Genomic DNA, 15,014 nt, shown 5'->3' with positions numbered 1-15,014 from the left:
ACAGGTCTGCAACCAAAACTATGGTATATATCTGATATCGTATCTGATTTCATTAGTGAGTTTATATATCAACTGTTGTACCAGTAACACACTGATCCATGCAGATTTTTTGACCAAACAAATGCTTTGCAGCCCGTATGCACTATGGCATAGAGTCCACCATCAACTGTAATTCTGCAGGAAGGATTGTGACTATCAGTCTTTCACACTTGTGTGATGGAGGTGGAAAGAGCTCTCTCTGGCGTTACTCCAGAATAACCCGTGAATACGTAATTGGCTTAAGATCTGATGACTGTGAAGGCCATGACATATGGATATCATCAACCCGATGGGAAACTCCACATGCTCTGTGGTGAGCACCGCCATCCTACAAGCATCCCTCCCAACAGGAAAGTAATGCTGTAACATGAGGTGAAGATTATCACTCAAGCTTTGACCCTTTCTTCCAGGGCTTGAGTGCACCCAAACCATGCTAGGAAAACGTGCTTCACAATATTATGGAGCCACCAGACCCCTTCACTGTCGGAACCAAGCACTCAAGGCTATACGGATTCTACAGGTTGGAGCCACATGCGCACTCATCTGTTCATCGAGAACATGGAGAAGGATAATTCATCGATCCGATCGCATTTCGCCACCGCTCGGTGGCCAATGCCTGTGTTCTTCGCACCACTGGTGTAGCAGTTATGCATTGCAAGGTGTGATGAGCAGTTTGTGCACAGAAACACGACTATGGTGTCCCGCTCTGTGGAGCTGTCAGTGGACTCTCTTTGAGAAAACTGGCTGCTCATGCCCCAAGTTGAAATGTGCAGCCAATTAATCTGCAGTTGATCGCCTGTTTTATCTTACATACTAAATTTACACGTGGATATCCTGACTCTGGAGCCATAGATACATTTGCCTGTCAAAAGACAGCATGTTGATCTGTCTAGGTCACTAAAGCTCTTGCTAAACACACTACAATCACCTCCCTTCCAAAGTCACTAAGGTACTTATACAGCCATAATTACAGGCAATCAGGCATATCCGGAATTTGTATACATGAGCTTAAGTACACTACAATGTGTCGCACCTAATTAATACATGAGCCATTCCTGTGTGGAAGCTTTTTCTTTTAGTATACTTGGTATCCCTCAGTTACACTGGTGTTTTACCATTTGTTTGCCTACTGCCTGTATCTTTCATAAGAAACAGTGATGCATTTCATTTATATTGTAGTCAGCAGCCATATCACCCTGTACAATCGGCAACCCACTGAAGCTCAGCAGGTGTGAGCTTGGTCAGTACCTGGATGGGAGACCTCCTGGGTAAAACTAAGGTTGCTATTGGAAGTTGTGTTAGTAGGAGGAGTTCACCCTGCGGTCTGTGTGGGTCTTAATGCCCTAATATAGTGATGGGGACACTATACTGCCAAAAAGGCACTGTATTTCAGACATAAAATCAAGGTCCTGACTCTCAGTGGTCATTAAAAATCCCAGGGTGTTTCTGAAAAAGAGTAGGAGTGTTACCCCAGTGTCCTGGCCAAATTTCCCATTGGCCTTTATCATGGCCTCCTAATAAACCCCATCTATGAATTGACTTCATTATTCTGTTCTCCTCCCCACTGATAGCTGATGTGTGGTGAGCAGACTGGTGCACTATGGCTGCCGTTTCATCATCCAAGTGGGGCTGCATATTGGTGGTGGTGGAGGGGAGTCCCCATTACCTGTAAAGTGTTTTGAGTGAAGTGTCCAGAAAAGCGCTATATAAGTATAAGGAATTATTAATTATTATTTAATAATGCATGTAGAATAATAAAACACTGGAGCACTGGAAGGCATTGGGAACAAGTAATGTCAGAGCAAAACGCAGTGGCTGTCCATTGAAGAATATATTTACCTGAAGAGAAAGCTGCCCATGGTATTGCTGGCGAAACTGGATGTTGTGCGTTTGTATCCCCAAATTCAAACGTCTCAGCGGCCTGCAAAATCAAATGAGTTTGTTTTTGACACCAGACAACAAAAGCCTAGTTACACTGCACATGATAACATACAATGAAAAAAGAGAACATACCAAAATAATTGACTTTTATGAACTGAAAGTGTATATATTGGAAGTTCTAAAACACAAGGACTGTCAATGCAAAAACAACAATACAGCACAAAACACTAGAAAAGGCCTGAATGCTGAAATCATCAGTATGGTGGATTTGCATTAGAAGAGTATTACTTAGTCCCGGTTAAGAATTAATGTACTTTCTTTGGTAACATGCCTCCTGGAAAAGGGCACAAAAATGTTAGACAATATGTCCAAAAAATAAAAGCAGCACATTTAAAAACTTTGGCAGGAATGTTGTTGTTTTTTCCAGACACAACAGAAATACCATTTGTAACTAGAAAAATAAATCACAATCTGTGTCAAGGCTAGGAAAAATTATTTGATTTGCATCTTCATTTATGCTGATACTGAAGACCTATGTAGTGGCAATTTGTATACATTCCGGAATTACTATGATTTTTTTCCTTTACTGAAAATCTTAAATCACAGTATTTTCCTTTACAAATGAGACTTCGCTCAGTATTCCACATTAACTCAGACTGTAATATTGCTCTTTCATTCCAGTCCTGTCGGTTCATCGTGTTTTTCCATTTTTTTTTGGAATAATCAATTTTAAGTACATTGTGAACTAACTTAAAAATAACTTAAATAACTTAAAAAGTAAAAATAACTGTACTGTGAGCTTGCCTTTTAACATGCTGTTGTAGAAAATTAGTTTAAATTATTAGTTTACCTGTGCATACACCAAGAAAGAGAAACTTTTAAGCATGTCTTTATATTTTTAACCTATAATTTCTTTTTCTGAGACAAAACCATTTTATTCTATTGGAATTGATTCATTTAAAATAAAATGTCCTGGAATGTTTACACAGTACTGTGTATTACCTGTTTTGAACTGTTTCTGAATTTATTACTGTGAATTCTAGAATTAAGTTTGGTAATAACGTAAATAAACCTTTTTTCAATTCCTTATTAACGCTTTTATGGTAATTAATCCATGACATTGTTAATAAACTAGTTATAAATACTGTATTTAACATCTGAACTTAATATGTGTAGTAATTTATAAACATTGCATATACTGTATACTTCAAAGGGGTAGTGCTTGAAAAGAAAACTTTCAGCTTTCTTGTGAGGTCACTTTTCTCAGTGACAATTACAAGTACAGTACTAACATTTATGTAACTAGTCTATAGTTGATAGACTTAAGCTAATAATACCTAAATAAACATTAATGAAGTATTTGTTAACAATTATTACTGAACCCTAACATAAAATGTTACCATTTACAATGAGACATGCTGAGCATACACCAAATAAAACAAATGGTTTTCCATTTTATTGTATTTTAAAAACTCATTCACCATCTCAGAAAATGTTACACTACAGCTAGATTCCAGTTTGCCCATGCATGATCTGTAACAGCAGATCCCTTTTCATCTGCAGAACTTGACTAACTATGACACCCTTTCTCCATTTGTCATGATTTCCCAATCTTCTATTTCTGCTTTTGAGTGTTTTGCTTATAAAATGAATTTAGAAAATGCTCAAATATCACATTACATAGTCTGTCAACACTGGTACCAAATAATTACTCATGCTGTCATTTCTGAAATATCTGCCAATTGTAATGAGGTGTGCTGCCATCCAATAAATGGTGCTGGATCATATTTAATTAGGGTATCTACTGAAAGTATGACTAAACAACAGAGATTAGTGTCATTAAATCCTGACCCGAATCTCCACCAGTCTTATGTACTGTATGCATAAAGGAAAAGAAACAGACGAAATTGGCTAAATAATTTCAAGTTTACTGTAAAACCTGCATATATGAATATATTTATAGGTATTGTATAACATATTAATAACAAACCACATTTTACATAACACCTTTTTTCTGCTAATCATATTTATGATTTACCTCAATATTACATGAACTCACTTGTAATAAAACAAGCTTTAAGAACATATTTAATAACATGCGGTTCAATTTGGAGTACAAAAAGGGAGAGGCACACTATAATAGACTAGACACAATTCAGTTCAAATAAGCTTATATTATTTAACACTATGGAGACATGTAGAAACAAGTTCATTGTTGAATGTTGCTGAGCAAATCTGGTTTTGTAATAAATTGCTTTTACTTTCATAAATTGCTTTATTCTGTCCCACTAAACACCAGAAGGTTTTTTCCAAGTGATCTCTTTCTACAAAATAATGTTAGCAGGAAACCATTTTGCACCAAATGGTGTTACATTATTATAGCTGTTCAATACATCACAACTCCTGATCAAGAGCTAATACAAAACACTGAATCAGTTTCTCAAAAGGCACCATTGGGTCTTGCAGTAATAAGTGAATTGTTCTGCAAAGACATGACCATCATCATTCAAACTAATATGTAACTATGTTCCTTATACAGTGCATCCTAATAATTATGGTTCCACCTGGTGGTGAATTTGTTTTCCCTTGCCTTCAGAGACTCGCGACCCCAAATGTGTTTCTTACTTTCAAGCACAGTGGATTGACGCCTAAATGAGATGGGGTTTTTTTCCAGAGGCAGCTGTAAGGCCTTATAATCACCTTGAATATAAATGTGGAATCCCTGAAAATGAGTGAAATTAAAACTCTCAGCAACATGCCACTAATTTTTACCAAGGCAGCGTTCAGGAGAAATGGTTAGGTTTCTCCGTTTGTTAATATGCTTACCCTAATAAATAGCATCACTGAAACCCACATGTCTGGTAAACAAGTGTTGGTTGAAATGTGCTTTCATGAATGCTGAATTCAAGACTGGTAAGTACAGTGGAATGTTCAAGATTAATTTTAAACAAACTTGAGTTTCAGTCCTCAAATCTGCCCCTTTAAAAAAAAATGCAGTAAATTCAGTAGAACGAAGGGTATACTATAAAAATATGATGTCATGCTTCTCTCCACTGCTCTACGTACATACATTTAGTTTGTCTTGTTTTTATGAGGTGCACCACAGTATAGAGCCAAACCTCAGAGCAGAATACCACATTTCTGGCCTTTAAAGGAGGAGAAGGGAAGACTTTTAAATTAAATAGTGTTGGAAAGGTTCCTTCCCATCTGGGCAGAGAACCGCCCAGTTGTCCGGACACTGAATCACTAAGTTAAGCCTGTATCATTTTATCTCAGTGGTGAAATTCATTGAACCAGCCAAGTAAGGGAATTAGGTATGTTCTCTTAGGTACTGAATGACCTGGTAGCTGGAAAACCTAGGTGGTGTGGTTTAGGAAACTATTAATATACTGTAGAAGGAAGAGCTACAGTAGTAGCTGGGAAAAAGAGGTACCAAAGAGCATCAAGGACAATACTGTATGTGGTACATCTGGTACCTTGCAATCGTACTGTATCCTTACTGTGGTGTCCCCTTTTGTGAGATTACAAAGACAAGCAAACACATTTTTAAATATCTTATAAAAAATGTGAATGCTCAAACAGAAGACTTCTAAGGGTAAGATACCAGCTATAGCAAATCTCAGCAAAAACTAGAATGAAAAAAATGGAAAATATGTTGATTGCATAAGTATTTAAGCAATATTTTTTACACCAACTGAAATGTAGCTTTGACATGCTACTTTTAAAGGTGCTATATAAACCATTTTTTTTGTTTAAAGCACCTTTGGTAGGATTTACACTATCAAGTTTTTATAAGTAAGACTCTACTAACTTTGCACACTTCACCAATCTACCACATTTGGACTCGCAGCCGATTTGCACAAGCTGTTAGGCGATCACTTACAAACAGCCATTTTCAAGTTCACTTTCCACAGAATCCCAAAAGCATTCAAGTCAAGACTTCACTGGGCTGCTTAAGTTCATTCACTTTCTTATTCTTAAGCCGATCCAGAGCAACTCTGGCCTTGTGCTTTGGATCAATGTCCTGCTGAAAGGTGAATTTCTGTCCCAGTTTTAGGTCTGAAGCAGGTTTTCCTCTATGAATTGCCAATATTTGGCTCCATCTATGTTTCCATCAGTCTTGACCAGCTTCCCAGTCCTTGCTGATGAGAAACAGAACTATAAAATAATGCTGCCACCACCATGCTTGACAGCAGGGATGGTGCTGACTGAGTGATGCACTGTGTTGGTTTGCCTCAGATGTAATGCTTTGCATTTAGATAGAAAAAAATTCGGTTCTGTCTTCTCTAATCACAAAACCTTCTGCCACACATTTGTAGGGGTTTTGAAATGGGTTTGTCATCCTGCTATACATAGCCAGCTTTTTGAAGGGATTGGGATATTGACGACCCCTGGACATTTTCTCCCATTGGATTCAAAGTGTTTACTTTCCCAGCTGCTCGGTTTTGAGGGACAGCCTGAATTAGGCAGTTTCCACGTGCTTACCACTTCTTAATGATCAACCTCACCATGCTGGTAGAGATATTAAAGGTCTATGAAATGTTCAATACCCTTCTTCTCCTAATCTGTGCCTTCATACAACTTTAACCGAAGTTGTTTTGAAAGTGTCTTGGACTTAATGATAGAGTCTTTATCTGACATTCACTACCTGACTAAGAATCCGTAAGGAGATGGGTGTGTGTATTCTGAAAACATGTTAACCTCTATTATTTCACACTGAGACCACTCCAGGAATTGTATGTCTTTTTAAGGTACCTCTTTGCTCATAACTAAGTTAGGTTTGCCACAGCAAAGGTTTGAATACTTTTTACATATTTACTTCTTTCTTTGTTTTCTAATTTAAAATGTGCAGAGCGTGCCGTGTATATAACAAATATTGTTACTTCAAAGTGCCAGGACTACAAACTTTAAAGCAATAAACTGTGCGAAGTTTGTGATTACTTTTACAAGGCACTGTCTGGAGCTGGTGTACAGTGGGACCCAAAAACCAGCTTACACAAAGAATGTGTACTTCTGCAGTAGGTGTGGTATGATTCTTCTGAAGATAGAATTGGAAGTGTCGTGAATAAATTATGCTTGTTTTAAGTCTGTATTATTATGTGAACTACAGTATAGCCCTGGAGGATTGTTTCTTTCAGCAAGTCTTGCAGGAAGGCTATGATCAACACAGAACGTTTTCCAAAGTCTGTGTTTCACATCTGTGGAAAAGGAACCCTGACTAAACCCTGCGACACAGATTCAAAAGCAGTTGCAAGACTGATTGATTACGTTATGGAACTCTACCGCTTAGCTATGTGAGATTGAAGACATAGAGAGCTTGAAACATTTTCTAAGAAACAAATTAATATTCCACACACAGTAAAAAAAGTAATGGAATTGTATTTCATTTGTTTAGAAAGATCTTGTACGAAAAACAGAATTCATTTCCCTGAAGATAATTAGTATAATTCCCAAACTACACACATCTTTCTTTTTAGGTCTCCGTACTAATTGTACATGTCTGTAATTGGTGTCATCCTTATTCTGTAACAAATAACTACATGCAGTAACATGCCAGATGGTGTAGCTTTGATCATGTTTTATTGCTTGCCTGCCCATGGTTATTTAAGACTGCCCAGGTTTCTTGGCATCCTTCTTCAACCCCCATTCGCCTCCAATCTCTCCACTGCACCTTCCCAGAAATCTCACCTGGCAGCCCTTCATGTGTTTTATGAGCAGCAGAAAATACTTTGAAGGGGCATCCATACATTCAAACTCCTAAAAACAGGTTCATTACCTGACGCCCTCCTGTCTGCTTACAACGAAAATCCATAATTTGCACGTTACAAATAAATAAAATGTTTAATGTGGAACGATTTTTTTAAAAAACATACCTCGAACCCGCCAAAATCATCGTCATCCATTCTTGGGCAAACACCTAGAAGGCAAAAAAACAACAACCCCAAAATTAAACTTTCTTTATAGAACAAAGAAAAAACTTTTTGACATTCACATTCCTGAGATCCCGAAAGGGTTCTTTAACTCTTTGTCAGTCTGAAGGGACCAACTTGAGGGTTTCCAAAACCCCAGACAAAAGTCTTCAGAGGGGTGGAGGGAGCAAGGAATTGTGTGACCCCTCCAGTTGTTACTGGAGTCTGTCCTCACAGGATTTCAGTATTTGGTTTTGCTAGGACATCTACCGGAACCTCATGACTTTTCTGATGTATTCGGCATATTAAGCAAATACTCTCGTAAAAATAAATTATATTACAAGTATATTACTTCCATTCCCCAACTTTTTTTCAGCAGGTTTTTCCAAAAGTAAGGTTATGTTAGAAGCGCCCTTTCTCACTTGTTCCATGAGCACATACTCCTTGTTATATTTATGAACAAAAACATTTCGCTTAATGAACAAAACATTTTACAAAACTAAAATTAAGATAATTAAACATTAAAATAACTATACACTTAGAAATACACAAAATGTGGTGCAACATTGTAGACAGAATTGCTTTTTACAAATGTATAAATACTTACATTTCATTGCCCTACACTGTACTGTTCTGTAATTAAACACAATATGAAATATGTGACTAAGGGATGGGTTAGTCACAATTTTCAGGGAAAAAGTGTGAAGTGATATGCAGAGGTAACCATCACATACTGTATGTGAGAACAAAGCACATAAAATGGCGTCCTGGTGGATACTGGTGATGGCCGCATGGAGCTTACTTCACGCTAGTCATCTGCAGAAGGTACACAGGTGGAATTGAAGTATGTCAAGTACCCCATGGAGGGCGTGTATATTATTAGTAGCAGTATTAGTTGCATCAGAAGTAGAAGGCCGAGAAAAAATCTTTAAATCCCTCTTTAAAGCATTGATATAACCTTCGTTTCTGTCATCTCAGTCCTTGTGATTATAATGATGAAGATGAAAATACAAATTTAGGGGGGAAAAAGTGGTAGCATAGGTTATAGGGTACATGTGCACTTCAGGTATTAATTTTCTGTTATACTGTATATGTCACAGGCACACTAACTGACACAGTCATAAACTGCTCCTGCAGGAATTCAATCAAGAAACAAACTGTGTTAGGGGAATTTAACTTGGGTAGGAGAACCACTGCAGACATTTCTGGTTCTATATATTTGGCGTCCTTGTATAACCAGCATCTACTCATAGCCTCAGAATAACTTTATGTCACCATCCTTGTTTTATTAACCCACCCTCCTAAAACAGAACAGATTGTTGTGATTGTTTACTACACACAAAGTCTGTAATTTTTTTAAACATTGTTCAAAGATCCAATTTCTGCGTATGTCGTCTGTATTTGTTATGGCACTACTACGCCATGTGCTGATGTTTTCCTAAACAGGGCTGTTCACACATTCTAGGTTTCATGCACTATTATTAAAAACCGCATTTTAAAACAATTTATTTTTAGCAGTCTCAGTTAGAAGTCTTGAATCACAACTTGGGTACAGACACAGTCACCAGTTCCCTAACCTACAAAACCAGCACAGCTATTAAAGTCTTGTAAACTTTTTTGATTCCAAAGACGAAGACACCACTAGACAAGTGCTACATATTTAAAGTATTTTCTCAGTCTGTAGCATTAATTTGGGATCACTGAGAATGCGTTTTAAGACTCTCCTACCAGACGAGACAAAGTAATTACAAGAATCATTTAAAAATTCAAAGCAGACCTTGGCAAGACCCTAAGCTCCTTGGCTTGGCTGGTTGTGCTCTAAAGCATAAAATCAACACTCAAAAAACCAGAAAACCATAACTTGGTGGGTGACATTGACAGCACCGTGTTACCACGAGACTTTATGTAATGTTTAAGTTGTTCATCTTTCTGAGGCTTTGATATAGTCCTATTCCTCTTGTACACTGCACTGGTTTATAGCATTTATGATTTTTTCAGGATAATCACTGATGTTTTATTCAAAAGCATATTGTACTTACATATCTCTTGGAGATATAATCCCTCTCATGTACGATTCATCTCAAGTGATCTACTGAACACGTCATATTGTTGGAACAAAAAAAAACATTTATTTCTATTCAAATAAAAAGTTTGATAAAAATAAGAGTACCAAGTTCTAATGTTTCCTTGTGTATCTGAGTATTTGTAATGGTAAAACTGAAAATGTAAGCAAGTTAAGGAATGAGAGGAAGCCATTCAGCCCCTGTTATTCATTTGGTTGTTGGTAATTTATCGATCCTAGAATCTCACTCAGCCATTTCTTGATTGATAACAGAGTGTCAGGTTCAGCCATACTGGTGGGCTGTTTGTTCCAGAGCCGATGACTCATGGCACAAGACGTGCCCGAAAAGTAAAGCATCTGGAACAAATGGATGAGCCAATTAAAATGAAGTCAAGCCATTTAAAGCCTTGCTGTTAAAGTAACTTAGAACTCATTGCTTTTGACAATTTCAAAGCTTCAAAGAAGCTTACTCTGGGGGGTTGCGAGCTGAAAGATGTCTGTGGAAGGGTGTGAGCTCAAGACAGACAGATTGCTGTGGATGGGTATGAGCTCAAGACAGACAGATTGCTGTGGATGGGTGTGAGCACTTCTGTGGGCAGTGTTGACAGAGAGAGCTGCTTTACTCTGCTTGATACTAAGTGTCCCACAGGGCATTGGCACGTGTATTTTTCCACAGGAAAGCACACATGGTCTTCATCTCAATGATGCTGGTTCAAGGGCTGCAGTTTGGATGCCGAGTTGACTAGAAAATAACTGTTACAATTCTAACTAAAATGTAAATAACTGGAAAATGTAAATAAAGAAAATGGGGTCAAAAAATACCCAGCGATTCAGCAAAGTAAAGCTCTTTATTGAATAAGAAAATAAGCAACAGGTCCATAAAATTCTGTCAGATTTCAAGCCTGTAATCAATAGGTCTGCATGAGAACACCTGGAGTTTTCACAGATGATGGGTAGTTGCAGTCTTTTAAAGTAACAGGTCTGAACAAAATCAGACATCTGCAGGTGTCTTTTAAAAAACGACATTAGTTCTATTTGAAAGGCTAAAGTAACACCAGTGACCAAAAGCACAAATTTACAGTAAAAAATAAAAACACAAATCATTATAAAAAAATCTGTTGCTGTTCTGTAGCTCAGACAAAAGAATCAGCAACATACTGGTGTATAAAGGAACGTCCTACACTGACCAGATAAAATCATCTTTTTAGTCTATAACAGGGAAAACTATAAGGAGACCTGATTCAAGTACTGTATCTCAAAGGCACTAACAGAATCAACAGTGAAACACAAACCATAGGACACAAGTAGAAATTATATGGAAGAGCATATAAAATGGAGAACAGCAGACACTTAAAAAGCTACATGGCTTATTTCAAGAATGATGGGATGAAATTCTCAAATCAATTGTCTACTAAAAGGAAAATGATAGGTTGAATGGTATCTTCTCATTTGTAACTGTTCTTATGCTCTTATGTTCTTTAGTTTTACAATTACAATTAGTCTCACTAGCAAAATCAGACCTTAAACTTACTTATGGAACCGCATGCAATTTTAACTTTTACTTTATCAGGTTCACGGGAAGCTTTGTAAATTGTACCAAGTTGTCTAATTATCCACTTGGGGTACTATTATTATTAGCATGCTCTGCTCATTATAGTTAATGGTTGTAAAGAAAATCTGTAAAATTGCTTTTAAAGCAAAGAATTAAAGCACTTTTGACTGATCCATATTTGAAAACTTCCTAACTCTAATAAAGCTAAAGTACATTTGGGATTTTCTTTAATGTATCTTTAGGGAGAGAGCAGAATGTTTTGCCAGCAGCCAAATCACCCTGCAACTCACAACTGGCAATCCCCTGAAGCTCAGCAGGTGTGAGCCTGGTCAGTATCTGGATGGGAGACCTCCTGGGAAAGCTAAGGCTGCTGCTAGAAGAGGTACTATTGGGATCAGTAAGGAGTGGCCTGTGTGGGTCTTAATACCCCAGTACAGTGATGAGGTGAATATACTGTAAAAAGGAACCATCCTTTGGATGAATGAGACATAAAACCGACATCCTGACTCACTGTAGTCATTAAAAATCCCAGTGTCTTCCTTGAAAAGAGCAGGGGTGTTAGTATGCTGGTCAAATTTCCCCCTGGCCTTTATCAATCATCGCATCCTAATAATCCCCATCCATGAATTTGTTTCATCACTCTGTTCTCCTCCCCACTGAAAGCTGGTGGTGTGTGGTGAGTGTACTGGTGCACTATTGCTGCTGGCGCATCATCCAACTGGGAACTAAAAATTGGTGGAGTGCTTTGAGTGGAGTGTCCCAACACCCTTATGTATCAAATGAATTGGCAAAAACCTGTTCTGTGAAAACACATACATTTCTGTACATTAATAATCACTTAGAAACCTTAAGAGTTTTGAAGAATTGGTGTCTGGAATTGAGATTCAAATCTGTGATTTGATTTTGAGCAGAAATACTTTTTTCAGTTATTGAAAAAGAGTCAGAAGTTTAAAAAAGGCTTTTGTAAATTACATTCTGTAAAGACACGGTGCTTATGAATAGTTTCAGGTTCTTGATGTTGGCCTGTAATTTGTTTGTGCTTACACTATCATTATTATAACAAAAAAAAGCTTCTTAAAATGATTAAATAAGACAGGAAGCAAGGAGTCAATCTGTCAATCTGAAATGAGCAGCCATGACATAACACCACTGGTATGCAACAACATACCAGAGCCAAAACAGAGACAAACCCACCACAGCTTAGTCCTGTGCACCACACAGGGCTGCAGGCAGGCACTGAGGCACAGGGTGACCATTTATCAAATTGCACAAGAACAAGCACAATATAATTTAAGTGATAATTTTATTCCTTTATAATGCTTCTATGGGTTCCATCAAAGGACTTCAGAGCCTTGTATGACAAATAGTCTTCCCTACTCTTCCACGGAGCTCACTTTGAGAAGTCTTACAAGGCATTCATTTTCCTTTTTTGCCTCGTACCATCACTAAAGCAAACAGAATTTCCTTTTTTCATTTTCAAAAGCAGCTCAGGTCTACGGGGGTCCGTATTCTTCTTAAAAGAAGTTCTGCGTCTGATTTCCGAACTATAATTAAGATCTTAGTTGTACCATTCTGATAACAGGCATCTTACATACAGTTCAGCTAAGGACACAAGCCTGCTGCAGAGAAAATAAAGATATTGCAATAAATCATGTTGCTTACAATACATGAATTATAGAACTGAAAATGTCCATGTTGCTCTTTCAGATCAAAACAAAGCTCTGCAATGAGACAGAAACATTGAATGCACAACATGCTGTCTGCTATAGGCAGTCCTAATTGGTAGCAATGTGCCTGGTCTATTAACTGCTGCTTTAAAATGAGTTAATACCACACAGCAGCAAGACTTTAGTTTTTACAGCTGGCACAGCAGTTTACATTTTAATTCTGAGTGGAAAGGTGCAGTACAAGCAAGGCTAGTCAGCCGGTGCCAGCAATCAGTAAATTTACAGTTAGGCGAAATAAAAACAGCACCATGTTTTTCACTTAACAGAAACAACACAGGAGTCAGTTAGTTTGGAGGCGATTTTGACAGTCTGCTCTTATGCCTATTTTTTGTCATTGTAAGGATGGAATTGGACTTGCTGTGAATTTTAATGCGCTATAAAACAAGTGGCAGACATCTACAGAACACACTATCACATGTTCTCAATTTTGTTGTTTTTTTAAATAGGAAAACAGATGAATATTACAGAATTTTTGCTTTATTTTTTTTTTTAAGAATACTTCATTTTAATTGCATAAGTGTAAACTCTGTCATTGTCAGTGGAAATTTTAAAAAGGGTATAACAGAGGATAGCCAAACATCACATCAGCCTCCCCTCCACAGCACATCACTGGACGGGTATCGGATGGACTTCATTTAAATGCCCTCAAAACACAGAAAACTGTGGATGTCATTTTATAACTTCATAGTCTAAGAATTGAATCAAGTGTTACAAGTGAACCAATAGCAAGAAATAAATCCACTACCACACTGAAAAGGAGCATGAGGATTCACGGTAGAATAACCTGTGTGATACGATCAGAAGAACCATCAGTTTCGTACAGCACAAGGATATAAATCGCTAATCCCCGAATTTCTCTAGACAAGGGCTTTGACATCTACATTTTATATTCTTTCTGGAAAAGGGACACTACATCAATAAATTCCCACTAAGCTTTTTTTTTTTTGCATTTGTCTCTGCAAAAATTACACAGAACTTCCATTACTGCCTTGGCAGAAAAACCCAAATTTCACCAATAAAGAAGGAAATGAGACTAATTATTTCCTGAGTGGAAGTCAAAACTTTTCTACTCGCTCAAAACCCAGCACTATGACTGAAGAAAAAGCGCTCTATTAACTGTTGGAATGGCTACAATTTTCTGGATAAACACCCAGCTCAGATCTATACCTACCTACAGCCAAGGGCTAATGTTATCAAAACACCTTTTTTTGCTATAATTGCTTTTAGTTATTACAAGCAATTTGTATCATGGGATACTACTTCAGTGGGGAGCCGCTTCTGAAGACTACCCTGCTGACACGATCCAGGGTAAAAAATGTGTCAGGAAATCAAGGATTCACCATGAATCAAAGCTAGATATCATGGTAATTCTTTATTGCCCTAGACAAGGGAGCAATGTTCCACCTTTCACTTTTTACACTCCAGTATAAAATTTCTTTAGGCGTGACAAACAGGAGACAAGACTCACAGAAAGACCATCTTTAAGTATTCCCAGAGAGGCACCTCAAAAGTTCACAATACAGTTAAGAGTAACTTTCTTTTTTTATTATTCGGTTAGACAAAGCACACTACGTCTGCAAAAGATGTGCAATGTCGTTTGATTTTCCATTTATCTCAGTGACTCCATGAATCTTAACGTTTGCAGAAAGGCTTGGGATTTTCCTCTAATTTGTTGCCACAGAGATCTGTTAATATTCTATGTAAACACTGTTGTTTCCACAGATACAGCATTAGAGAAAGCAATTCTCAACACTTGGAAAAAGGAAACGTTTATCTTTTTAGAGAAACCACCATTTTATGAGCAAGCACCTTAAATTGGCTTCTTGGGTCCCTTGCCTCCATCT

The 15,014-nt window shown here is 37.5% G+C and overlaps 1 protein-coding gene across 1 annotated transcript in view; it reads right to left on the bottom strand.

Moving 5' to 3' along the window:
- Positions 1–15,014, bottom strand: part of LOC148829417 (coiled-coil domain-containing protein 91-like) — a 158,007-nt gene that overhangs the window by 116,863 nt on the left and 26,130 nt on the right. The window contains exons 2-3 of the mRNA XM_088923508.1: positions 7,794–7,837; positions 1,879–1,960 (exon numbers count right to left, since the gene is read on the bottom strand). Coding sequence (XP_088779634.1) covers positions 1,879–1,960; positions 7,794–7,823 — 112 coding nt within the window. The 5' untranslated portion in view covers positions 7,824–7,837. The remainder of the gene's footprint in view (positions 1–1,878; positions 1,961–7,793; positions 7,838–15,014) is intronic.

The sequence above is a fragment of the Atractosteus spatula genome, chromosome 8 (assembly GCF_055471065.1).
Source record: "Atractosteus spatula isolate fAtrSpa1 chromosome 8, fAtrSpa1.hap1, whole genome shotgun sequence".
Classification (NCBI taxonomy): domain Eukaryota; kingdom Metazoa; phylum Chordata; class Actinopteri; order Semionotiformes; family Lepisosteidae; genus Atractosteus; species Atractosteus spatula.
This window is presented reverse-complemented; position numbering and strand designations above follow the sequence as displayed.